Source organism: Oenanthe melanoleuca, chromosome 6 (genome assembly GCF_029582105.1).
Source record: "Oenanthe melanoleuca isolate GR-GAL-2019-014 chromosome 6, OMel1.0, whole genome shotgun sequence".
Lineage (NCBI taxonomy): Eukaryota > Metazoa > Chordata > Aves > Passeriformes > Muscicapidae > Oenanthe > Oenanthe melanoleuca.
Genome location: NC_079340.1, coordinates 18,376,576 through 18,403,091, shown reverse-complemented (window position 1 = coordinate 18,403,091; position 26,516 = coordinate 18,376,576). Strand labels below are relative to the sequence as shown.

General features: G+C 42.4%; 2 protein-coding genes across 2 annotated transcripts; both read right to left on the bottom strand.

Moving 5' to 3' along the window:
- Nucleotides 1–35: 35 nt before the first annotated feature.
- Nucleotides 36–15,521, bottom strand: LOC130254622 (lysosomal acid lipase/cholesteryl ester hydrolase-like). The gene is made up of 10 exons (XM_056494334.1): nucleotides 13,421–15,521; nucleotides 9,987–10,124; nucleotides 8,614–8,728; nucleotides 7,370–7,568; nucleotides 6,640–6,749; nucleotides 5,166–5,302; nucleotides 4,446–4,586; nucleotides 3,251–3,322; nucleotides 2,284–2,352; nucleotides 36–1,374 (listed from the first exon to the last, which is right to left on the bottom strand). Exons 2-10 carry the CDS (start codon nucleotides 10,116–10,118, stop codon nucleotides 1,141–1,143), a joined length of 1,209 nt encoding a protein of 402 aa, XP_056350309.1. The 5' UTR covers nucleotides 10,119–10,124; nucleotides 13,421–15,521; the 3' UTR covers nucleotides 36–1,140.
- On the bottom strand, nucleotides 14,444–26,516 carry LOC130254621 (lipase member M-like). Its single transcript, XM_056494333.1, has 10 exons — nucleotides 26,169–26,516; nucleotides 24,701–24,812; nucleotides 23,459–23,576; nucleotides 22,568–22,766; nucleotides 21,968–22,077; nucleotides 21,072–21,208; nucleotides 20,417–20,563; nucleotides 19,349–19,420; nucleotides 17,782–17,853; nucleotides 14,444–16,672 (listed from the first exon to the last, which is right to left on the bottom strand). The coding sequence occupies exons 1-10, from the start codon at nucleotides 26,183–26,185 to the stop codon at nucleotides 16,439–16,441; spliced, it is 1,218 nt and encodes a 405-aa protein (XP_056350308.1). The 5' UTR covers nucleotides 26,186–26,516; the 3' UTR covers nucleotides 14,444–16,438.

Sequence of the window (26,516 nt, the reverse complement as noted above, 5' to 3'; positions counted from 1 at the left end):
GCTCTAATGGATCTTTATTTTTGTTGACAATTTTGGCCTTTTCCTGTAACTGCCAGAAGTGCAGTACAGCATTGCTAATGGGTGCTACAGTAGGTGCATGGACAAGTTTTCCTGTGTTGCAAAGACAGATATATTTTTCACTCTAGCTGTGGTATTGGATATCAAATCAACTACAAAGGGTCTTGGCTGAACAAGATGAGCTTGAGGCTGCAACCAGAAACAGTCAGTGAAACAAAGTTCCTTGCTGGAGCCTGTAATAAGGAACATTCTGTGTGCAGTCTGGGGACAGACACTCCAGATCAGCTTGTAGGTGAGGAGAGGCACTTGAATGGATTATGAAGACACCATCTCTTAGGGCTAATGGCCAGAAAGGGAAAACATCCAACTGCTTTCCCATGTTTTAGGAACTGTTTGGACCCAAATGGCCCAGACAGAGCTGTGTAAAAGTGAATGGAGACAGCTCAGAGTGCTTGCAACAGCTTCACTGCCAGTGTGAAGAACAATTCACAGGGTGGGAGCTGCATTGCCTGGGGTGCACCTGCTGGGTGGGTCTACATCTCTTTATTCCTTTATTCCATGGTCTTTGAAACTGTGAGGGGTTCAGGATGTGTGAACTAACATTTGGGTGATTCTTAGAAGGAATTTGGAAGGAAGAGGAATACTTCTATCAATTATTTTGAGGTTGGATTCTTTGATGTTTTGAAGTCATCTATTATCTGCTCAGTTTCTTGTGCTTGAAGATTTCTTGCTTGTGTTAAAGGGTAATTTGAGGAGGGAAAAAAAAAGACAGGTTGTCTGTCAAGGGGATCAATAATTTAATTTAAACAAAATTTTTATTTCAACAGAGCAAAGACCAAATCATATTTTGGGTCTTCACAGGAAGACAAAAATTGGGCATGAGAATGACTCAAATATATCCATGTTTTCAGCTTTCATTCTTATATACTTCAGACTTCTCAGGAAGACAGCAGTCACAATAACACCATGGTAACACTCAAATTATGAGAAAAGCAGGAAATAAATAAAAACAAATAAATACCTATGGAAGTATTCATTATGTGTGCCTGTGTCTTTACCTCTTCCCCAGATACCACCCTTATGCCAAATAGAAATTTTACAATCAGCACTCTGCTCATGGTTTCAAAAATATTTCTTCATTAATTCAATGATTTTCACATACATTTTCTCAGTTGCATCAAGGCCCCAGATGAAATCAAGGTGTCCCCATGCAGGAACATTCTCGTGGTAAATGAGATTAGTAATCCGAGGAAGGAGCCTTGCCATGTCTTTAGGGTCTGCAAATGTGTCCTGTCCACCACTCCAAACAGCAGTTGGTATCTTTATCTCCTCTATCTTGTACACAGGAGGAGCAGTCTGTAAGAGAGGGAGGAGACCTGAGTGAGTGCTGCTGTATCAAAGTTGTGTTTAGAGAAAGGTTTCTGTGCAAGCACCTCTCTGTTTCTGCTTCTGCACAGCCTACAGTAAAGCCATAAGGATGAAGGCCACCCTTTTATTGTTCATTGCCCTCATCCCATTCCTGTTCTTTCTATAAAGCAGGGTAAGCACTTTGGCCCTGGCTCCTGCTCTTCAGAGGTGTGGGCATGGAAAGAACAGTCAGCATTCATCAGTCAAGGATGGTGCAGATTTTTTCCTGTACAGGGTGAGAAGATCTAGAAGTTTTTTAGGGCACGTGGACTGCAACTTTTGGTCTTAGTTTTCATGCTTGAAACTGTAGTGGAAAGTCAGTAATTTTTGATTTTACCCTAGAAAATTTCTGAGTGTGGGAGATAAAAGTGACTGATTGTAGCTCTGGGTCCTTTTTGTTTGTGAAAAACAGCATTTTGGTACAGCACAGGACACTGCAAGTCAAATGTGCTGGCTAAAAGTGAAATGATTGCCAGTCACTGTAGCTGTGAGATCCATTTCCTCTCCTAAACAAAACGCAGGCTTTGAGGATTTTTGGGCAAGTGGAGAGCCCTATACTCAGTCCTAGGACTTGGGTGTGGTTCTTATTCATTTTTAGAATGACACACAAGCTGACACATCATTTGGCACATCCTGGTATCAGTAGGGGAGGGCAAAATGAATTTCTGCTAATTGTCTGTAAGAGTCTATCTCTGCCTTGTTTGTGAATAGACTTTTACCTGTGTGTGATTCAGCTGAAACATTATCTGTGAGCACTCTCCCCTTTGTTAGTACTCACAGGTACTAAAATTTGGATTTTTCTATTTCTAGTTTACCAAGATGAAAGGATAAGTTCTGAGGGAAGCCATTTTGCCTTACCTGGTTGTATTTCTTCATGTTTTCCTTAGAGCCATAGTCATAAGCTTGAAACTGCTCTGTAAATGCCAGCTGATAGAAGAACACACAAAATAATAGAGATGAGAGATGAAGAAGGAGATATGCAGGAGGCACATTCCTGCCTGTGAGTTAAGTCAAGGCTCAGGTAGTGCACTGTAGTTACTCCCACACCTTCCTCTGGTTGCAGGCTTCCAGGGGGCTGAGGATAGATCCCAGGGCAGTGGCATCCTTGCCTTTTCTATTGCTAACTTTATGTTCTGATCCTTATCTTCCACCCTCAGTATGTTTTGCTACTTTCAATTTTGCTTTACTCCCTTGGGTAACTAAAGTTGGGGTCCCTGTATGTCATGCAGAGTTGGGTTCAGCTGCCACATGGAAAGAGAACCTGAATGTCTATAACATGTCAGGGCTATTGCCAGTCTTGTGCAATATGCCTTGCAGGACTGGTGAGTGAATACCTGGAGTTATTTGTTTGTTTTAGTATTTTTTATACAAACATGACAAGTAATTTCACTTGTGAGTGGTGTGTGACAAAGGGTGAGAGAAACCCAGTGTCTGTTACTTTAGAAAACCTTTGCTTCCAGGATTTAAGTGTGTGCAAAAAACCTGCCTGGTGCATTGCCTTTGCTGTTCTCTCTTCCTGTGTCTGTGTTTGCTTTGCATCCACCAGATTTTGTTAGAGGATGGCAAAACAGACTGTAGAGTCACTAGCTCATGGTTTGTGTCCATTTCCTGGCTAGCTGCATCCTGTGGGACTGACTGTTGGGAATCTTTGTCTTCAGGAGCACATCTACATTCTGAGCATATTAAATGTGCAGGTGCTCATGGCAGTAGGTGAGAAGGATGATGGTTAGCTTCCCAAACCCAAAGCCTCTGGGTTTCCCTGTGGGCTGCCAGGTGCACAACAAGCAGTGTAAGAGCCTGTTTCCCTGTCAGTGCAGAGCTGTACCTGTCGCCAATGAAACACGTTCTGTACTGATGTTCCAGCTGGGGAGTGTCCCACGTACATATCCACCCGACTCTGGGGAGAAAGCAGAAATCTTATAGAGACAGTCATCCAGAGCTGTGACAGAATAAAACTGTGAACAAAGCGAGTTTCTAATATTAAGAAGTCAGCTTACAAAACATTTTTTATAGTTCTGTTAAGGAGATGTCCCAAATCCATCTCCCTGGATTCTTCCTCAGCTATGTTATTTTGCTCTGAGAACCACATTAGTGATTTAAACAAGGCAGGAAATATCCTTAATGGTTTAGCTCTGCAATTCAAATGCTGAAATTGATTTTGCATTGAACCTTTGAGTCTAACTGCTTTCCCATATGTGCTTTTAAAAAGGATTATAGATGAAAAAAGTGGGCCCAGTTGTTACAGACACTGCAGTAATAAACACTATACAGGCCAGCTTCTGCACACTTTGGCCTCTGTAAAGGGGACTGGCACCACAGCATCAATATATTGGCAAGCAGAGGGAAAGCTCTGCTGCCTCTCCTGTCCCCTCTGAGTGATGCACAAGTGTTTGTGAATCCCCCTGTAGGTGTGCTGCATTTCTCAGCACAGTGGAAAGGCTTTCTGTGGGTCTACACCTTGTGGATTGAGCTGTTGGGCCCAGTTCTAAGGTCAACAAAACCAGGAAAATGCCCCTTACAGTAGTTCTTTGAGACCAAGTTTTGGTGCAAATAGTCTGAAAATTGGAAAGAAGAGGTTTCTTTCCTGTCTTTTAGCTGTTTCAGTGTTCAGAGGACCCCAGTGTCTATACTCTAAGGAAGGAAATTGGCAACTGTGTTGCCAAGAAGTCTGACTCCATCACTCAATGTCTTTTTAAAGAACATCTGTGTGTGACAAAAATCTGGTTGGCTTAGCCCCACAAGAGGGTACATCCCCACATATGCTCTGTAGCTGCAGTTTGAGCCCAGTTCTTCCTTTCTGGAATGTGCCCAGCTGTTGGTCCCATCCATCACCAGCCCTAGCCATGTAGCCACTGCTGACAATACACCATGTCCTGGCATTCCCTCAGTCTGCTGAGAGCTGCTCTGTGGTTTATCACATTTACATGTCTGATGGGAACTAGACAAAGATATAGTGCAAGAGGGCAAGTGCCAAAATTCCTTTAGTTTTGCTCTGAGTAGGTGTTCTTGCACATACTCACCGTGTTGATATTTTTTACACTGCCTCCAGCTATGTAACACAGAACATGGGCACAAAACTTATCCAGGCTTGTACAGAGCTGTGTCACAGGTCCTTTCAGAAATCCAATCTGGTGTGCAGCTCCTTTGCAGCCAAGCACAGGCTGAGGGAAAGGAAAAGTGCAACAACCTTTTGTTCTTGTTACAGAAGAATTTTATGCAGAAAATTGTTGCTAATAGTCTAGCCCTCATAACTCAATATTCAAGGAGTGGTGGAAGTGCTTACCCTCACAGTACCCCTTAGAACACCCTCTTCCCCACAGCACATCATTTCTTCTGTCTTCTTCATGTTACTATCAGCAATCCTTGAGGAAGCTATCCTTCCATTTCTAGTGTGCTGACCTTAATGCCTATTCATTTTTAACATCCTAGAAATTGTCATGTCTGTTATTGCAGTTCTGCTTTAGCTCCTCCTGCATGAGGCCAGCAAAATTTTACTTAAACAGCAGGAATCCTGAAAAAGAACAGAGTTTCACAAGTCTCCTACTTCACTGGGAGCTGCTGCTACAAGCTCTACCTCCTAAGTATTTTCACCACATGGTTTGGGAACAGTTTGAGAGCACTCAATTCATCCCAAGCTCAGTGTCAGCATGTCACTTGTTTGGGAACACTTGGCCTCAGGCTGAGGGAATCCTGTGAAGATTAGTCAGGCATTGAACCTCTTAGAAGGAAAAAATACATACCCTGAGCAGTGGTTCAGGAAGCTTTATTAACTTAACCAGAGGGCTTGTAGCATGTGAGCATGTAGTTACTGGGCCCAGAGCAAAGAACACTTTCACCTGTTTGGCCAGCTCAGGGTGTGTATAAAATGCTATGAAGCCTGCAAACACAGAAAAGACAGCCTGAGTTGGTGAAGATATCCTCCACTGACAAATTATTGCATTGCATTTATCAGAATCATTTTTGTAGCTAACATGTCAGTGAGGTTTTGAAGATAACATCAATTCCCTCTAAAGTTCATGAAACTCTCATAAAAAATAAGTTTTTCAAATTAGGGTCTCTAAAAATCTCTCCATGATTATGCTTCCATGAAACTATAGAATAATTAGCTGAACACTGGGAGCTTTGAGTATTTTCAATTGATTGCTTGCATCACAGGCAGATGAAAAAGCCTAGATGCTCAATTTGTTTTGCCATGAGGGTCCTTAAATGCTCTAATGAAAGGCAAAGAAAGAAAAGGTCAGAATTTGTGACAATATATTATTTTTCCACACTTCCTTCTCTTTTTTCTGGGTTGTTTACCCTAATAACTGGCAGTGGCTCCTTTCTAATCAATGTCCATTCATAGACCTTACACATAAACCATAACCATCAAGAACTTTCAGCTTATGCTAAAAGAGAGTTAGCTTCATTTAGAGGCCATGAAATGAGTCATGACAGAGGCTGGACCTAAGAGAAAATAAACTATTAATGTCTTTGCTGTCCTTATTTTTGGTCTCTGGCACTATGTTTTTAAACAGAAATGTGACCAGTTACAGCCACTCATGAACTTAAATTTAAATTGTAAGATTGACACTAAGCCATAACTTGATAATGTTGAGATTATTTGTCCTTGCCTTCAAGCAATTTAATTTAAATAAATGTATTCACTTAAATTATGTATTTATCTTTTTAGTTTTATCTTTCTAGTTTTTCCATCCTGTTCACAACAATAGGGTCCCCAGGGCAGTGGTCACAGCACCAACTCTGCCAGAGTTCAAGTGTTTCAACAATGCTCTCAGGCACATGGTGTGATCATTGGGGCTGGCCTGGGCAGGGCCAGGAGCTGGACTTCAGTGATCCTATGTCCCTTCCAGCTCAGGATATTCTATGATTCTAATTGCCTGTCTTTATGCAAAAGAACTTCATGTAAATTCCTGTTTCTGAGAAAAATACCCTATAGCAGTACCAGAAGTGCATGGTAAATGACTGTCACTATGTCTGTAATTATTTCACAAGCTGAACTACCACTGCATCTTCTATTAAGTTGATTTGCTTCTTAAGGGTAACCAAAGCTGGTTTCAGAAGTTTTGCATATTTTCCAAATCTCAACACAGAAAAATCCCTATGTTTTTCTAGCTCCCCACAAACAAGAGAAACAACAGAATCAGTGGGGAGAGTCACCTACCTAGATCAAATAGGAACACAAAAGGTTGTTAATAATTCTCCTGACATTACCTGCAGTTGACCCTTCAGAGTGACCAATATAGTAAATATGCTTCTGTCCAGTTTTATTCATGATGAAGTTCAGCTCTGCTGGAATATCATATTTACCCATTTCATCGAAGCTGTGGGGAGAAACACAAAAAGCTGGCAGGCAGTTTGACTGTCACAGTGTGAGTTACTGACTGTCAGTGTTGTTCACTGCAGCAAGCAGGAGCCATTGGAGGAGGAGGCTGCACACTGTGTCTGCACCCTTGCTGCAGCTGCAGAGGTGGGCAGAGGGTGCAGCTGTGCAGCCTGGCTGCCTGATGCCTTGGGCTCTGTGTGGATGAAGTCAGCTTCATGTGACAGCTTCAGCCCTTGGGGAACTGAATTAAACCAGTTCACCAATTTCACCTGCATGGGTTACAAAACACACTTCCCTCTTGGTTGAATTCAACTGTGAGAGATCAGATTTCTAGGCAAGGCTGCTCAGCATGTTTCAGCTGAGGTTCTTGCTCTGCCTCTCATAGTACATTCTCCCTTTTCCTCAGCATCCTGTTTCATTTCCCAGTCTCTGAAATCTCTTCCCCAGCCAGTGCTCCCCACTCTGAGTAGCAGTGAGCGTCCATCCTTGTCTGGTTCTTTACTCTCCTGGGTTGGTGTAGACCCTGATCTGATGCTGGTTTAGGTAAAAGCCACCAGGCTGAAGCTATCTAGTCCCCTTGGAGTGTCTGTGTTGAGTCTTTCTCTCTCCACAGAGTACCTGTACTGCCAGAACTCCTTTTGGCAGGGCTTAAGGGTCTTGTGTTTCAAAGACCAGGTGTTGCCTCTGCTGTTTCCCAGCCAGACATCATAGCCGGCATCGGCGAGCACGAAGCCCAAGCTGTTGTTGGGCAGGTTGGAAATCCAGTGAGTAGCATCTCCTAGAAAAGCATGTTGCAGAAATACTGCAGGCCTTGGCCCTGAAAAAGATAAAAATATTCTTTTATTGGAACAGCAATTAATGTGTATTTAATATTGGAGTGCAGAGTTCAGTTTGTGAGAGGTTTCCTTCTTCTAGAAGCTCCCAGTAGAGCTATAAATAGATATTGGTTTGAGAAACCTGGAAGATTTTTTCTGTGCAAGCAGGAACCATTTAATGACATTTCCTAACCATTTTATGACAGGTCTGGCAAATAATGAATTTACTGATGATGCCTGTCCTCCCTCTTCTTGCCCTGCAAAGCCAGCTTACAGCCCCTATGCTGACACCATCTACCCAAAGCTGAAAACTGCTGAAGGCATAACTCTATGGAAGAGAAAGAAAAATTAATCCAAATAAGGAAATCCACTTTGGTAACCACTGAGCAGGGCTGAGAGGCCCCTGGTCTAACTGGGCTGGCCTTACTTTGAGAGTCAGGCTGGTATAAATTATCTCCAAACGAGATCCAGTTAGGGGAAGGCATCCAAATAAATAATTCTATAGTATTAGCAAAGACTAATGATCAAAGTAGCAGTGCCCACAGCACCTCAAATTCCATCTAGAAACTTCCATTCAATCCAGAAAACATGATGAAACTGATGAAATGCATTTGCTTTCACTGATAACTTGATTTCTTTTCTCCTTCCTTAAGAATATTTCTGTCCTTCATAAGCCTGGGAATTATTCATATGCCTAGCCCCAGAGGCTTTGTTTTCAGGCTACTATTTTATATGTACATAATTTAGGTTGTTAAGGTAAAACCTCCCCAAATCTTGTTTACCAGCCTACCTGCCAGACCATTTGAGGGGAAAAACCCTCCAACCCTTGGATATAACGAAATTATTAGGAAAGTCTGAAATAAGGACAGAGACTCTGAATGTGTAGGCTTCAGATAGATTTAGTATCTGAGTCACACTTCTGACTAGGTGCTGTTGTGGAGATGGAAAGGTGTGGAACATGCCCTTGCAGGTGAGAAGGGGAAAGATGGGGAATTGGTGTAAGAGTTGGCTCTCAGACCTCCCCTGTGTCCTGTAATGATGTCACACCTGCATTGTGGTCATTCCTCCCAGCAGGAATTCTGTAAACAGCGAGAATGTATCCATCCTCTGTGGTAACTTCATATTCCTCGCTGGGGAATCCATGATACCTGATAATTTCACTCTGTGGAAAGCCAAAGGAGAGTTTGTCAATGTGCAGTTGTCCTGTTCTGGAGCCTAACCAAGAGGAGCAGTGCAGATGTGGGATGTGCAGTGATGGTAGTGCAAGGCCCCAGCCACAGAACCCATGGCTGAGAATAAACATTACAGTCTTGTAAAAGATGAAGAAAAGTCCTCCTCCTGTTTAGATGGTGGTTGTCTGGTATTTAGCCCCCTATTATGGGACAAAGCAGAACTGAGCTGAGTAACCAACACCCTTCTGAGAGATAGTTTGCCATGTTTTGCAAGGCAGATAGAGACTGTACCTCTCTACAGATAAAATATGCAGCTATATGTGTATAAGTAGCTGTGGGGATGGTCCTTAATGAATCCTTTCTTACCAAAGCGTGGTTAGGCAAGCCATGCAGGCAAAGCAAACAAGGGTGGAGATCTTGTCAGAGGAACTAATGGTACCACCTATACCTAATTTTGCATGTACTCTGAGGAAATCTTTGGTGACTCAGGGTAAGGTATCTTTGATTAGTTTGCATTGTGAGAATCTGAAGAAGGGGTTCAACATCCCTCACCACTGTTCTGAGCACAGTTTGTTATGGAAAGCAGGCCTTTGCTTCACTTGAGATTAGAAACCAGCCTTTGCCTCCACTGCAAGGAATTCCTCTCTGTGGCAGCCCAGACTGTTTGGACAGGAGAATCAAGGTTTCTTCCAGGCTAGTGCTGGGAGGTTCTTTGTTCCCTCGCCAGCTTTGCACTCCTCCGCTTATTCAGTAGCCTGAAATACCAACATGTGTTGAGAAAGCTGACTGCAAACAGGTATCATGAGCCATAACACAGCTCCACATTTATCATATATCTGTTAGGCTTCACCTTAAATGCAGGCAGCAAAGTCTGTTGTTCAGTTTTGTATGGACTGGAGCATGTAGTCTATGCTTGGTCCACAGCCCAGGGCTGAGTCTGGCCACTGGAACAAAAATTATGTAGTCTGGATGTCCAGTGCCCCTCAGGAGGCTCTGGGGAGTTGCCCAGCCTTGGAAGCACAGGTAGCAGCCAGCAGTCCCCAGTGCAGTGCTGTGTGTCTGTCCTCATGCAATGTGCAAGCAGCACATCTGTCCCTGGCACGTTCAGAGTGACCCTAAGGCAGCAGCTTTGGAAACAGCAGGCTGGGAAAACAGGGCATCAGAAGGGATTCAGCTTTCCTGACAAGGACTGTTAGTTATGGAAATGGAAGAGAAGCTTTAGAGAAAAGGGAAGGTGACCCAACTCACAACATTCATGAAGCACTCGGGGTTGCGGCTCCTCCTGCAGCGGCTCGTGTCAGCAGCTGGAGTGCAGGCTGCTGGGAGTCCTGCTGAGAAGGCAATTCCTTGGCAGCACAGCAGCACCAGGAGGCTCCACATCTTGGGCTGTGGGGAAGAGCACATGCAGGGCTGTTTGTGATAGGAGAGAGTGGTGTGGAATCCCACAGGAGAGGAGAGTCTCCTGAAGGCTGCCCAAGAAGTGCTCCCCAAGGGCTGCCAGAATAAGAACCTGTGTGTGTGAGGACAGGCTGTCTACAGCTCACCCAGTTTAACAGGTAGGGCTGCAGAGCAGCACAGGAAAGCACCTGGGGATACCATGCAAGAGTATGCCTGAGCACTCTGCAGACTACAATGGAACCAGGGCTGGTAGACAGGGCCAGTTCTTGGCACGAGCCCAGCAAAGCTTGATGAAGAAGTGTGAGCACTGAGATGACCATCACTCAGTCTGCCTTCACCTGTCTCCACCCTTCTGCCAGCAGCAGAGGTGAAGGGAGAAGAAAGCACTCTCTGTTTCCTGTCTCTTCAGGAGCAAGGCAAAAGAGGTTCAGGATGGGCTCTCTTTGAACCTGCCCTCTCTTCCTCCGGGATGAACGCTGCTCTTGTGTCTGTCAGTGGCGTGCTGGGGTGAGGAACCAGATCATGAGGCTCATGAAGGCACCAGGAGTAATTCAGGCACTCTGTGAGGAGCACACTTGCACATTCAGTGCCAGTTTGTGCTTTCCTCACAGGGTGATGTGCCCCAGAACATGATCAAGTTCTGTCTGAAATCAGTTCCTCTGAGAATATGGAGCAAGTGACCACGTGTGGCTCCCCATGAGTCAGCTCCTAGTCAGCCTTACCTTTTGGCAACCAGGCAAGCAGCCATGAGGAGTGAGCACTGGATCCTGAGATTGCCTTTGTGCTGCCAAGGGCCTGTCTCCATTACCTCTTAGAAATGGTTGTCCACAGCGCAAATCTTGTATTGGTCATGGGGAACTGAGACCTTGCCCTTTCCTGGGACAACTGATGGTTACAGATTAGCACTTCTGAACAGAAACTGCAGAGTGCAGTCAATCTAGTTTATGCAAACTCCATGTAGAATAGATATGCTTCCAGGTTTTAGTCTTTATTTTCTAGAACTCAGGTCAATGAGTGCAGGAACACTACTCTCTCTGAGCTTTCTAGAATTTTCTTTCAACAAGATAATTTTGACATAAACATCCCTTAGAAAAGAGAACAGATTCTGTGGTCCAGATAGTTTCTGAGTGTGGGATTATAGGTTAAATTCACGTGGAGAACAAGAGCTCACAAATTCACCTCTCCTTGCTTCCTCTTTCTGAAGAACTGTGTTAAAAAGACTGATTCATGAAGTTCTAAGTACTGTGCTGACATATTCAGGAAAAGCCACATCATACATCAAACATCAAATTTTTGTTTAATGTTGTGCTTCAATGTGTGAGAAGAGAATGATCCCTGTGAAAAGTAGTAGTCATTCTGCATGTGTATAAAAACCAGAAAGATCAGGCAGGAGACCTAAATGCTCAACAGTAGAATCCATGGGGCTCCACGCAGTGTAAGGCTTCAGCTCATCACAGCACCTTGTAAGAAAGCCTCACCAGTGATGGCTGGGGACACCACTGCTCTTACAGACTGTGCTTCCTCAGAACAGGACACATTTCTGTGCCTGTGTGTGTTTGTGCTCGTTCACCCTCCTGTCCATCCTGTAACTGACTTTTGTTAGTTGTTAGATATCTGCCAGGTCCAGCACTGAGACACAAGCCTGCACAGTTCCTGAGGACTGTTTGTCAGGGAAGGACTGCTCCAGAGGGCTCAGCCTTGCTGGGGAGAAGGCAGGCAAAGGCAGCTGCTGCTATGCTCAGCAGCAGCCAGCAAGAGTGAGATTGTCAGCATTTCAGAGTCCATGCAGCTTACAGTAGCCACAGCACACAGGGCTTGTGAGTGAATTTCACAGGAGACCTGCCTGTCTGACAGTTATTGTCAGGAAGTTATGTAGGCTCAGGAGAAAAGTCTTTTGGGAACATGACATGGAGAATCCAATTTTTAATGATGAACAGAGGTTCTCATGTAGCCACATTTCTTGAGTCTGCTTCTAGCATAAGGCATCTGCTATGATGAGATAAGGTACTCTGTGAAGCTTACTTGTACTCAGGAATGTTCAGTATGAAGATCAAGAGAAAATAAGGAGGTACTCCCCATCAAGTCATGGGGAAGAAGAACAGAATTTGTGGGATAAGAGAGAGGTAAACAAGGAAAATACCTTTTGACTTTTAGTGATCTTCAATTTAACCTTTAAATTTGACAGAACAAATTTGAAGAACTCAAACCTCATGAGTCATCAACCAGTTGAAATGAGGCAGCATTTGGAAACACCCAAAACTTTAAATTTGTCATGAAAACACACTTCATTAGATTCCCTTTGTATATCAAATACTTCTTAATTTTTTGTCAAAACAAGAAGCCTCACAACTACATACTCAGGCAGTGCAACGTTTTGCTTTCTGCTGTTTCACTCTGTTCTAGTGGGAGTAAAATATGTCTGCCTCTCCCTGTACTGAGAATCTCAATTTGGCAAGAAAAAGTTCAGCTTGTTTTCAAATCACTACCAAGATTAGTTGAGGCAATGCAGAAGCTTAATTATTCCTCTTGTTAAGGTAAACTTTCCTCAAGGCACTCTGTGATCACCTGGCTTAGCTGGCATGGCTTGTGGACTTCCAGGTATTGACCTTTTACTCAGATGCAGGTGGCCAAGCAACATCAATCTTGGCAGGCCACTGCTCCCTAAAACTCTAGGAATAAAGACAGGCAACACAAACAGCTGTTTTCACCTAGTGAGATGAAGTCATAAGTAACTATTGAGCATGGTAAACTATCATAAAAGGATATGCTTAGATGGAAAAAAGATCAGGGAGAGAAATGCCCTTGGAAGTTTCTTATGTACTTCTAAGATTTAGTGATGCTAAGATGCAAGCCATTCTGAAATTTGCCCTTCAATCCTTGTGCCTTAAGCAGTCTAAAATTTGCTTCATAGAAGCTGTAAGGCATACACACACCAACCAGAAGAGCAACTATGACTAAACATGCATGAGAACTCCCTGCCTTACTAAGAAAGCATACATGTGCATTATACAGAAGGAACACTTGCTCATTCATTCCCTTGTTCTCAGAGGGAAGAAAACAAGTAGGAAAGAATAAAATAGTTGCTTTTTAAATCCCTTTTGTGCAGGTCAAACTTCTTTGTCTTCTAGCTTAAGCAGAGAAGCACTTCTGTGCATAGCAATAGGCTTAGAGATGAGAGAAGGAAAACACTGCTTAGTTTTACTGCACAAAAGCAGGGCAGCACACCTTTATGGAGACAGGAAACAGAGAAAGAGACCCTGAGCATGTGTGTACAAGTAACTCACCTCTGCTTTGAGTGCCTCTGCCTCCTGCCACGGCGGCTGCTCCGTCTCCAGCAGCAGACTGGCTCACTGGCAGAAACCTGCGCCGATAAAAGGAAGTCAAAACAAAATGAGCACTTCAGGGAAGCAGCTGTGAGTGTCATGAGCTGGCAGCACGCATTGCAGAGCGTGTTTGAGTGCTGATTTGGCAGTGTTTCAGAAGTGGGGAAATCCTGGTGATGAAAAAGATGATCTGGTTAATTCACCATCCCAAACGCACCATGGAGCAGGAGGGTGTAGAGACTACCCATAAATCAGTGGTTAGTGTGCTTAGCTGGGACCTGGGTGTTGCAGCTCACTGGGGCTGTGGCAGACCTTGATCTGCACTGTTGCCCAACTGAGGGGCTGCTTCAAATGTAATCTTTTAAGATTAAAAGGAGGAAGTGTACAGCTTTTCTCAACATAGTGCCTCAAGAATACCGTCTCTGCTATTGCTTTTCATTTGGTTTGTGTTAAATTTAACATTTCAGACTGACCTAAATCTGTTTTCCAGTGAACAGCACAACTCATGAAACCCACCTTATTCTGCATTAAGCACACTCCAGTGCCAAAGAAAGCCTGAACACTACATGTAACCTTTTTCCCAGTGAGGGAACAAACAAGAGTTCTTCTTTATCCTAAGCCATTTCCATCACCTCTGAAAACACAGTATCTGGAGATCTTTGCTTAAGGGCTGAATTAGCTGAAGTCAGCTTGAGGGCTCCATCCTCACTGAGATTGGCTTGATGGCCGTGGGCAGAAGGACTTGCTCCGTGTCCTTGGGCAGCTGGGCTATAAACTAAGTAGAATCCTTCTACATGAGGATCAGCCTGTCCAGCCAATTAACTCACAAGTGTCTTCAGCAGAACTTGAGTTTCATCATGGGCAGATGAGCATTTAGAAGAACACCAGATAAGAGGGATGTGTTCTTGGGAACACCATTGCAACTGCATGATGCCTTCGACTAATGGGGTAAGGAAAGGAGTGAAACAACAGGATGTTGGTGACAGCACAGCAACAGTTCTGCTTTACATAAAAGAACATTGCTTGGCACAGTGAGAAAGGCAGTCTGATAATTTCTCAGTGAAAAGCATCATAACTTGACTTCTCTGATATCTGTAAGTGACAATAACTATCATCAAACTTTTGCAACATAATGTCTCACACCTTCTCATGTCCCAAGGTGGGATCAACAGTCCCCATGATGTGTCCAGTGCTGTTTGCTCAACCTGCTTTTCCTGCTTTTCCAGAAAATTCAATTCCCCACCTCCTCTATGGTGTCCCAAGTTGCAAGATAGCTGCACAATTGCAATCTCTTTTCCAGGTGACTTTATGGAATGCTCTGCCTACTTTCAGGTATGATGCTGTTGCATTTAGCATGGAAACTATTGAAAACTTAAAAAGTAGGTCTCATGTCCTTGCACATTTTCCCTGCAAGCGGTGAGTTAGTTGAAAGATTGACTCTCTGAAGGGTATTTGTCTCCAGGAATTTGTATTTGATGGAAGGAATGTCCTTGTCTGGAGGGGAAATGTTTTCTTTGGATCAAACTTTAGTTACATTTGGGAAACAGAAGGAAACAGGACAGCCTTCAGCAGTGGGCTCAGGAGATGAAAATGGGCTGCTGTTTCTCTGGGAAGGGAAAGGTGCAGAAGTGGTAACAGCCATGGTTAACTTGTTTGGCTAATGAACCATTGCTCAGAGTGAGACTCTGGTCCTTTGGTCTCACAGTGTCACCAGTGAACTGTCCCAGTGCAACAGCTGCACTGTGCTGGCTAGCATCCCACACTTGGCCCACATTAACTTCTCATGGAAAAGGAGAATGAGAGTGTCAGGCTGAAAGGAAACCCCTAATGCACAGTGTTTCTTTTCACAGTGAAGCTAATGGCATTTTGCTTTGGAGGAATGGTGACCTATAATGGCTGTAACCTAAAAACCACAGAGGTTACCCTTCAACTGAGTGGTTTTGTGCAGTAACTACCTATTTAAAACAAGACTGGTAGAGTCATAATTCCCTCAGGAAATTAATAGGATGAATAATTCTTTAGCATTGTCTTGAAAGCAGGTCTTTCCAGTAGTGGTCAAAGTGCTCTGAATTTACATGGGATGAAGATAATGGATTCTTTCTAGCAATGCTTGGGTAATTTTCATTTTAAACTCCAAAGAGCTGCTCAAAACCTTGACAAAGGTTAGATCATCTCAGCTCTGTGATGGCCAGTAGCTTTTATGTGAAACAGCAGGAGGTGTGAAGTTTCTGCTGGGTTCAGGGCGTAACTTTGAAGTAAATGGTTCCATGGAAGTGCTGCCATTGCCAAAAGGATTAATATTGAATCAGCAAGGATTTACCTTTCTCAGGGAGGGTCTTGAAGCCAAGTTTCCCAGCTTCCAGGTGCATGCTTGAACCTGCTGGTACTGGCTACTGTTTTCTATTGGGTCTACCCTGTGTCCCTTGGTCTCCCCCATGAAAACAGGGAGCATTCCTGCTTCAAACAAAGACAAACCCTCTTCTTTTCAGAAGAGAGGCTTTTTTTGTATGAACTCACTTTCTTGTTTAACAATCTGTTTAATAATAAAATTATACAATACCACAACTGTTAGAATAAGATTTTGATTACACTATGCCTTTAAATAACTGCCAGCCCAATAAACTGAGCAATAATATGAAGAATGATGAACATCTAGAGATCACAGAATGTATCCAGAGAAAGGAAGTGCTTTCATTACTGTTATAGTCTAGAGAAGAGAGTAGGCTGGAAGCAAACCCTGTCTTCTGTTAGCAAAGTGGAGTTATTGCAGAATTGAAGATGTATCAATTGAAAAAATATTACAGATCCACAAGGCTGTCAGAAAACATGAACTGCACTGTCAGGATGCAAAAGGCATTGGAGTGACATGTAGTGTGCAGGAGGAACCCTTTCCCTGACTCTGGATCCAGCAGAAGAGGGTTTTTGTACCCAGTGAATCTAAGTGCTGATGAACAAGTCAGGTAAGGCTTCTGGTTGTGATTAAGGATATTTCTGCATCAGGTCAATGATTTCACTGTACACATGCAAAGGTGCATCCAATCCCCAGATGAAATCCAGGTGTGCCCATTCAGGAATCTTCTTGTGATAGATAAGCTTCTTAATTTTGGACAATAAAATGGCTGCATCCTTGGGGTCTGCGAGCTGGTCCTGTCCCCCAGTCCATACTGCAGTGGGGACAGTCATCCCTTCCACGTTGTAGAGAGGAGGAGTAGTCTGGAAAACAGCACAGGAATGAATGTCCAGGAGAGCACAGCAACTTTAAACATTCATCTGGGGCTTTCTTTCGTCATTGCTCAAAGTAGAGGTGTCTAAAGCAAAGAGGAAAGAAGTTCCCTTGTTTGCCTTTTCTGCCTGTGCTCACAGGGATTACTCAACCAAAAGCACAGCCAAAAGTAAAACACCTCCTGAGCTAACAAAGAGTTATTGTTGGGTCTATGCCCTAAGTGGGGATCTTAGGGTGGGAGCCTGAAACTAGACAGAGATGTCAGGATGCCTCTGGTCCTTTTGAAGTACTGGTTGACATGGGCTGGAGAGAAAACACAACATGAGGCAAGGATGAAAAGGATCATGGAATGGCTTCTGTAGGAGGAGACAGAAAGCAGCTCAGGACTCCTGTGTTTGGAAAAGAGACATCAGAGCAAGGACAGGAGACAGGTTTATACAACCACAAATGGTATGAAGAAAGAACACTGTAAGTAATTATCCCAAACACAAAACCTAGAAGGCATCCCACACTTTCCAGGAGCAAGCAAATTCAAGGCAAACCAAAGGAAGCTGAGTTTCATGCAAGTCATCATTAGAACATGTAACTTGTAGTGACAGGCTGTTGTGGAGACCTAAAGGGGAGGAGGGTCAAGGATGGGATTAGTGTCTTGAATGGAAAAGATACTCCTCAGGGCCTGCTTGAGGACGAAGTTCTTTCAGTCCTTTTGTCTCTGGCTGCCAGAATCTAGGGATGGCTGTTAGTTTTCCAGTTTTCCTATTCCTAATGTTATCATCTGTTTCAGTTACACTAGTAGGCAAGATGTTTTTGCTATTTTCTGTGTACTCTTCTTTTCCAAAATTAATTTTCCAATTTTTCTGCCTTAACTTCCTCTTATTCCTATTGATCATTTAATTGAAAAGTTTTTCTCGTCCTCTCTCTCTCGCTTTCTTTTAAAATGTATTAAATTTTTTATTGCCACTAGTGCTTGCATACTTTCTCTGTTGACTTCCAAACTGAAAAGCAATAATATTTTCATTTACTTATGTCCTGAAAATGTGTCTCCTTGCTCTCTTCCTGTGTGTTTCTGTGCTGTCCAAGGTTGCTTCACCAAACATACCTGTTGGTATTTTTCCATGTTCTTCTTTGAACTGCCCCAGTCATAAGCTTGGAACTTCCCTGAGCGGGCCTCCTGAGAGGATGAACAAGAGAAGGGTCACTTATAAAGCCATAATTTGGGAAGTTCCTGTGCTCTTTCCCTGATGAGCTTCTGGCTCCAAACTAAAGTCCCAACATAAGTTCTTCGAAGAGCTATGAAAGAGCCAATAGTAAATTAATTAAAAGTGTCAAAAAGTGAAATATTTTTATTATAATGAAAGACATTCACGTTTTCTGCAGATGTTTCTGAGGATGTTCTTGTAGTCAATTAGTTCAAGTTTGTAAAACTGCTGTTAACAACTGCTGTCAGCAAGCTCATCTCAGTGTTACTGCCTTGTCCTGTTCTTGCAGTCGTGCTGCCAACACTCAGCTCTGTGAGTGGCTCCATCTTATGTTTTCTCTTCCCCCTCTATTTTGAATACAGAAATTACCATTTTTAGCTCTTCCCCTATGGATTGTTACTACTCTGAGAGACACCCTCACCAGAATCTTAGTATTGAAATTCTGTTAGCTCCTTTACTTGTAGTAACAGTAAGGACAACAAAGACTTAGGAGTATTACTTCTGCATATTTGTGCTCACAGTCTGTGGTTAGATGCTGAATTCCATCTGAATCAATTTGCAGAACTCCCTCCACTCTGCTTTTGTAAACCTTTTTCTTTTAAGGTCTAGGTCATGGTTACAAAAGCAATTTTTCAAGCTTACTATCTAATGCAAGCTCACAGCCAAAATTATAATTTTATTTTGAGTAAGTGCCTGTGCAGTTGTCACTCAAATATATCTGTGTGTTTGCTTTGCTGAGAAGGGCAGTTTGCACTCCTGCAAACTCTGTGTGCTTGCAGCTGCTTCCTGCACCACTCCAGAGCCCGTGGTGCTGCCAGGAAAACTGCCTCGCTCCAGAGGCTCCTCCAAGGGAGCTCTTTGGATCCTCACACTGGGAGCCCAAAGACAGGAAAGCAGCTCCTATCAGCACTGCTAATGAGGGGGACTATGGCAGTACCATGCAGGTAAGGGATATAGACATTATACTGAATAAAGTATTTATTTTTTATGGTTCTATCGCTAACCAGTCACTGACAGCCTTGAAAGTGAGAGAAGAAACTACAAGGGTTTTAATAGTAAAATATGACAATTGATGTGGCAGCCTAAATCCTGCTCATTTCTTGACACCACACTGGAAACATGAATAATTTATTTAGGTAAACTCCCTACAGAACTGGACATAATTTATAAGATATACTGGATACACAATAAGAGGAGTGCACACACAGCTTCCAGCCCACGTATTTTTACTCAAATGCAGCACTTCATTGTTGGCTTCAAATGTACCTGTATCACACAGGACATCTCTATCCTGCTGGCAAAAGAAGGAGCAATGAAAAATAATGTTCTGAACTGTGTTTCAGTTGCAATCCACAAGTTGCATGTGTTTCCAAGAAGTTGGCAGTGGCTTCACAGCAGGTTATCTCTGTACCTCTCTATTCAGCTCGAGGTGAGTACCTGTTTTATCTTTCTGGGGTTTGCTCATACCTGACTCCAGTGGACTATGTTCTGCACAGAAGTTCCAGCAGAGGTTTGGGCAATATACACGTTGATTCGGTTCTGAAAGAGAATATTCAGTGAGCATTCTCTTATTCCTTCTATGCAGATGTACATCAAAACATATGCCACAGCAGTGCCAGGTATCAGTAAAACCAAGAGAAATTGGAGTGGCATGATTGGAGACTCCCTCAGATCCATTTTACACCTAGCAGTGTGTGAGATTAGGAGTAGCACTGGAAGAGCAATCCATAACCAGAACATTTTCCAAGATGACTGAGAATCTAGAAGAATCTACAGGTGAGAAGGAATGAATAGAAAGCCCCCAATCTGTGTGGTGTTTTTCAGAATTCTATAACAGATTCTGTGTAAAAGAGGATCACTGTTGCACAGAACAGCAAAGGGAAATGCAATTTCCTGATGAATGCACAAATATTTGAAATAAAAGACACCCTAACACTGCAGGGGTTTCTTAGCAAGCTGCTGTGTGATCCTTCCTCAGTGAACACTTTCTGAGGCAATTTTTAAAAAACACTGGAGCAAAATTTTGACTCCCAGGTGATCTGACCTACAGCTGGACATTACATGAGATGCCCAGGTGTGTCCTAGTACTCTCCTACCCTGATGTCCAAGGCTTGGAGAACAAGGACAAGGAGGAATATGTGCATTCCATTCTGTGTTGCAAAGAGAAAACATGAAGCAGGTAGGCTTTTATTTCTTCTTTTTCAGATATGTGAAATATCTCTGATGAGAGCAGTAGCCACAGTATGGACCACAACCTGGTGCTGTGGGTTAGGTCTGTCAGAAGGCAGACTGCAGAATTTGGGGGGCTCAGAGCACCTGCCAGATGTAGAACTGGTGCCAAATGTTCCTCTGAAGGGACAGGCAGTGGTTCCCTGCTAGAGACAGGGCAATCAGCAGATACTGCAGCCCAGCAGTGGGGACTGCTCCCTGCTGTGTGGTACTAACAGAAATTCAGGATTCACACTGCAGGATAGAAGGTGAATTTGGGGAGCATAAGCTTAAACTGCCAGTAGGGCTGGTAAAAGTTATACATACCACATCAATGTTTTTCAGGTTGCAGCCACCCAGATTGAAGAAGACACTCCTACAAAGCCTGGCAAAAGCTCGGTGGCTGCAGACAGGGGCTATAATCCTTGTCAGACACTCAGTCTGGGGAAGGAATTCCCTGTTGCCAAGCATACCCTGTGAAATACAAAGGTATAAAACCATAGTTTAGCAATGTACACAATTCTCTTCTCCAGCAATGTCAGTGGTTCTCACTAGCCTTTTCTCCAAGTGTCAGATGATGTTCCCACAAACAAGTGAGAAATTACTTGGTTTTACATTGCATCAGCCTGCTTGGGCATTACTCAATCTGGGTTACATCACTTATAATGAGGAGATAGGTTAAATGTCTCCAATTCATAGTTTAAGCTTTTAAATCAGTTGTGGCTTTGCCTGGAGGAATCTTGGAGACCTTTGAGGATCTGCATCTTCACTCTCTGGGTGACCTGTCCCCATGCTGAGCTGTTCCTTGGACTGAAGGCTTTTCTTATTGCCCTGTCTGAACTTTCAGAAGCCTCACCACAAGGTAAACCTGCCCACATGGAAATGAGTCGACCTCACAAAGCCCTATACTTTCTATTTATCCATTTTAAGAGCTGAACAAACAAGTATATGGCTAAACATTGGAAACCAAGTTTTTACACACCCTGAGCACTTTTTCAGGCAGGTAGAGGAGTTTTGTTGCTGGGCTTTTAGCATACTTAATAGCAGTGACAGGTGCCAATGCAAAGTAGAGTTTGATTTTTTGAGCCAGCTCTGGCATTGTTGAAAATGCAATAAAAGCTGGAAAAAAAAAAAAAAAAAAAAAAAAAAAAAAAAAAAAAAAAAAAGAGGAGTTAAACCCCCATCATTTTAACATTATACTGTTTTCAGTATTAATATATGATACTCTGCACTTTCAATTTATAAGCAACCTTGTTAGCTGTTCAGAGACTATGGTCCAGCCTAGATTTATATGAAATCCCTCTTCTCCATAAGTTACCAGCTTTGTAGGGCTTTTTTCCCCCAATTCAGAGAAAATTATTTTTCTATATTTTGCAGCTTTCTTCCAAACTTGATTAAACATAGATGTACATTTCTGATGTACATTCATGTATTTCTTATCATTCTTATTGGGAGGAAAAGTAGTTTTTCTTTTGGAAAATTCAATTTTATATTTTCTTTTTCATGTGTACATCTGGTCCAAACTGGCCAACTTCTCTTTTTGTACTCTCATCTTCCTGTTTTGATTATTTTGGTGAACTGACCAGCTGCTGTTGGGCACACCCTTGCATCTTAGATGGAGGCAATTTGCATGGCCCACACACAACAATTTCCAGTATAATTCTTAGTTGACAGATTTTCAGCAGCAGTTCATTTGATCCATTGTGCTTCATTATATTTATAATAAAATTTAAATGCCTACATGTTGAAAACTGCTTATACTATATTTCACAACTACAAAGAGTTAATGAAAAATTCAGGTACATTTGTTAACTCAGTATCTTAAATCACATTTCACTCCTGTTTTCCCAAAGAATCCCTCTCCTGTGTGTAACTTACCAATGGTAGTACCTTGTGAATAGCCAATATAGTACAAATTTTCCTGTCCTGTTTTCTCCAAAATGAAATTTATTGCCGCTGGAAGATCAAACTTTGCCATCTCATCAAAACTGCAGGCAGGATATTGAAAGAGAGGCATGCAGAAATTAAAAAACAGACTTTAAATTGAATTCACATTTTTATTAATAGCTTGTCAGCAAAGAAACAGTCTGACTGATTTAGTGAATCATTCAATTGTTCTTTGTTTTTCTGGCACTGGCTATGGAAGATACTACTCAAGATTTTTTGGGTTACACAGACTAGTGTTTCTATGTAGCTTCCAAAACTGGCTCCAGGGCTGAGGAATGGCTCAGAGATGGCCAGAGCAGGTTCCTCTGAGTTGTTCTGCTGCTATGCCTCTAGTTTGAAGAACCTGTTCAAGCAGTAATTAAAGTTGTCTCCATTACTATTGCAGTTCACATGCTTTTATAGAGGCATCTCAGCAAAAGTGAATGTGAAGAATGCTTATTAAAAAGCAGCATAAGTAAACCCCTGGTTTAGCCAGCTGAAAGAGATATGTAAGGATGGGCAATGGATATCCCCCTCAGTGGGTCTGTCTACCTGAAAGCCCAGAATTCATCTTGATCAACAGAATACTTTTGATGTTTTCTTGACCAGCGATTCCCTCTGCTATTTCCCATCCAAACATCAAATCCAGCATCAGCTAGCAGGAAGCCCAAGCTGTTGTTGGGCTGGTTTGTGACCCAGTTACCAGCATCTCCCAATAATCCATGCTGGAGAAACACAGCAGGTCTTGAAGCTGAAAAATAAAGCAAAACTAGAACAGTTTATAATTGCTTTTATCTTTTCATTTCCTGGTTGTTCAGAGACATTATTGTCTCATATTCAGTACTGGGATTTTTTCCTGAATCAACAAATCATAAGAACAAAAACCCTCTTTCTGTAAGAGACAACTTCTAAGCTTCTGAAAGAATTCATGGAAAGATCTGCCTGACTCCAGAGCAAACTAACTTGGCACCCTCTGGTCATTGTTTGTACAGCTCAGACACATCAGCTCGAGATCCTCAACACTGATACAGAGATGAAGGTGTGGGATTGTTTTCAGAGGTTTCCTTTATCCAAAATATGAATCAGACACTGATACTAACCAGGTGTAAGCAAAAGCAAAGCAAAATTACAAGCTGGAAAAGCTTTTGCAAAACAGGCTGATTAGGCAACCTTCATCCTATTTTTAATTTTTTTAAGTTTTACTCATCAACTCTTACTAGAGGATGCTAGGAAGCATTTGCTTCATATTATGGTGGATTTTTATTATAAATAGGTGCTTGACATTAATTCTGTAGATCTTGCAGGTCGTTCAGGCCAGCCAGAACTCTCTGCTACAATTTCACTCTTGTATACAAGCTTTGGTGGATGTTTTAAAAATACAAGTTATCTCTTTTGAGAAAGCCCCCTCCTAGGCTGGTATTGTGTCATATCAAATAACTGTACCTGGGCTTCCTTGATTCTGAGTACCATAAGGAATTCTGTTAAGGGTAATAATATAACCATCTTCTGTCACCACTTCATACTCCTCACTGGGGTACCCTTTGTAAGTAATGAGATCATTCTAGGAGAGAAGGTACAAATGCATTTACTTGCACAAGTCCATTTCATATATTATAAGACAGTCACAATGAAGAAATGTTAGAAAGCAGGTACAGCTGGGGATTTAACCTAAATGCTTTAAGCATCTGAATGTATGTAACCCTAAAGCAACAACAAATTCCCTTTTTTTCCTTATATTATATCCAGGGGTTTACTACCCAGTTAAAATATGTTGTATAAAACCTGTTGCACTCCTGCCATATAATCATCACAAGCCCTGGCACTCTGGTGATAGAAGAACCCCTGTAAGCTCATAGCAGGACTTTATGAGCTGAGATGAGGTGTGTGGCTGAGAGGAGCTGTCTGGGTGCAATGCTTCTGATTTACTTCAGTACAGCCTGGAACCAGCTTATTTAAACCCTGCAGAGAAATCCAGACAGCTTCACAACTGTGGTTTGCTGAGCAGCACAGATGCAGTGAGCACTGCTGAAAAGCTGACTACATTATGGGAAAAAAATCAGTCATTTGCATAGGGAAGGGATTTGCATAGTTGCAAGGGAATTCCCTAGCACAGCCCATCTTAAGCTCTGAAGTAAATATTACTTTTGACCTGTAATGTTCCATCTGTTTTGTTACAAAAGAGGATTGGTTTTTACAACTTGTACTCAGATAATTACTCAATGTATTTGCCATGCAGGACAGAACCCCCAAGATTTTAACAAACAATGAAAGACCTAAGCAAGCTTGCTTAGCAAGAGGTGTTTTTCTGAAAAGCTGGCCATTTCTGGTCTCTGCTGCTCACCACAAGTTGTTTATAGACTTCACTGCTGATGAAATGCTGACATTCCAGATAGCCATTCTTTCAGATAGGCAGGTGGTGCCAGCAATAGCAAGCTGGTAACTGATACCTAAAAGGAATTTAAGTCTGGAGATTTACTATTTGCTTTCATTTTTATCAGAGAGAAGATGGGCTGTTACACATGCAGGCAGAAGAGAAGAGAGGAGAAAGCAGTAGTGTATACAATGACTAGAGAGGATAGGTTAAATAAAGGCAGCTTATCTACCCTGTTATTTCTAACACTTAGAAACCTCTCTGCTGCAAGTCGTGCAATATCAATTCTCAGATCACTCCATCAACCAACTTACAATACTCATAAAGGCTTCAGGATCCAAAGCTTTCTTCCTTCTCCTCAGTTCTTCTGAATAAGTAACTCCCTGAAACAAATATGTCACAGCAACCAACAGCCATATCTTCTCCCTGCAAAACCCAATACATTCATCTGTCAGTAGTCCTCCTCTGCACTTGCAATCCAGACAGGTGCTGTACTTTTCTGATCAGGAAAGTGCTGTCTAATAATGAATGGAACCAGTCTAACTCCCTACTTGTTAATTAAATAGAACAAAGTTGACTTCAAACACCTCTCTGAGGGCTTTGGGCAGCAGCCTGGACTCTGCTAAGCTTTGGACTAGGACATTGCCCTTGATCAAGGCAAAAGTATCAATGAATCCAAGAAAAGAAGCAAAGCTTCTGGGGAAAAGAATGTCACTCATTTTTCTGAGAAGTAGGTCACTGGCATTACCATACCATGTATTTGATCTGTAGGTGAATTGGGAAGCATTTCTGGCTAACTCAGTGAAACACAGAGTTATTGGGTAACTCGTGAGTAAATCAATCACTGTCACAAGAAGCATTTCCACTTTTCAAAGTGGAGGTAACCAAGTTGATGGATAGTTAGTGGAAAAAAGTAAAAACAATTGCAATTAAAAAAAAAACAAAAACTACTTATTATTTAATTAAAAACTTAGGAACCTAAATAAAGCAGTTCTTTATAGTTGCAAAATTTATAAAAACCTGCTTAATGACAAAATTTATCCACTCCATGGGATGAGGATGGATGAAGGAAAAGAACACTTTGCTAAATGTAATTCTAGGTAGAGACTGAGTGCAGGGACATCCAGTTTTGTTAAGCAAAAAAGGAATAAAAATCTTGGGAGGCAGCTGTCCTGCTTAGATGCACACATAGCAGCTCCACTGTCTGTGAAGACTCACATACTCTTGGCTCAAAGAAAATGCAGCATTTGTATGAGCATCTTCTCTATACAATTTATCCCCCAGAGGCCACACCTAAACTTCTGTTGTCCCAGTGACAGATCTTTCTGTCAGACTGATTCAGCCAAAAAATCTATTGCATTTATTGTTTTCATAATCAAGAAGACTTTTACACTATTTTCCCCCCACAAAAAAAAAACGAATAACATTTTTTTTTCTTCTCACAGAATAACAATTTATACACTAACTCCCTAGCACTACATTCTGGTACAATCTGTGTGTTGAAATTACTTAACTCATTTTGTAGAAAAAGAGGCATTTAGAAACCTTTGTTTTACTGAGCTAGCACCCTTTATTTGGTTAAAAGTTACCACTTTCTGATTGTCTCACTTGCCATATTCCCATACCTCTTCAGCTATCCCAGAGTTACCTACACACACAACAAAATGCATTTGTTCCCAAACAGAAAAGCCACTCCTCAAGCTCAGGTTTCATACCATCTTTTGCAGCTCCCATGAAGCCTTCACCAGTTTTGGATCATAAATTAATCAAAGCATTACTGACCTTGTGCCCAAAGTCATGTGTTTGGCTGAGCAGCTGTGGCTGCAGAAGAATGAAAACTCAATTCCTGGCTGTTTGGAAGCAGTGCTGGCAGTGAAAGGATGGTCATGCACTGTTTTCTTCCCCAATCAAGCAGCAACTTGACAATAAGCCTCTGTTCCTTTCCCACTGCTCATTCCTTCTGCTATCACTTCAGCTTCTCCCTGGTGCAGCAGCAGAGGGGTGACTCCTTTTATTCCCAAACCTCATTCTTTTGAGCTCCTTAGCCACCACAGCTATAGCAAGGCTCTTCTACTATCACAGATTGCTGGATTTTTAAGGAGAATACCAGCCTCTGTAGAGTGGCAAAGC

Bases quoted from the DNA above. Each gene is read 5' to 3' on its own strand.
- LOC130254622 (XM_056494334.1), bottom strand. From the start codon at position 10,118: ATGTGGAGCCTCCTGGTGCTGCTGTGCTGCCAAGGAATTGCCTTCTCA. The intron at 3,323-4,445 runs GTGAGTATGTGC...CTTTCTCCCCAG, and splicing joins GTGTAAAAAATATCAACACG to AGTCGGGTGGATATGTACGT. The intron at 2,353-3,250 runs GTACAGCTCTGC...TTCTTCTATCAG, and splicing joins ACGTGTTTCATTGGCGACAG to CTGGCATTTACAGAGCAGTT.
- LOC130254621 (XM_056494333.1), bottom strand. The intron at 22,767-23,458 runs GTACAGTTATTT...TTTATTTTTCAG, and splicing joins TCAGAATCAAGGAAGCCCAG to CTTCAAGACCTGCTGTGTTT. The intron at 16,673-17,781 runs GTATGTTTGGTG...GCTGTTTTCCAG, and splicing joins ACATGGAAAAATACCAACAG to ACTACTCCTCCTCTCTACAA.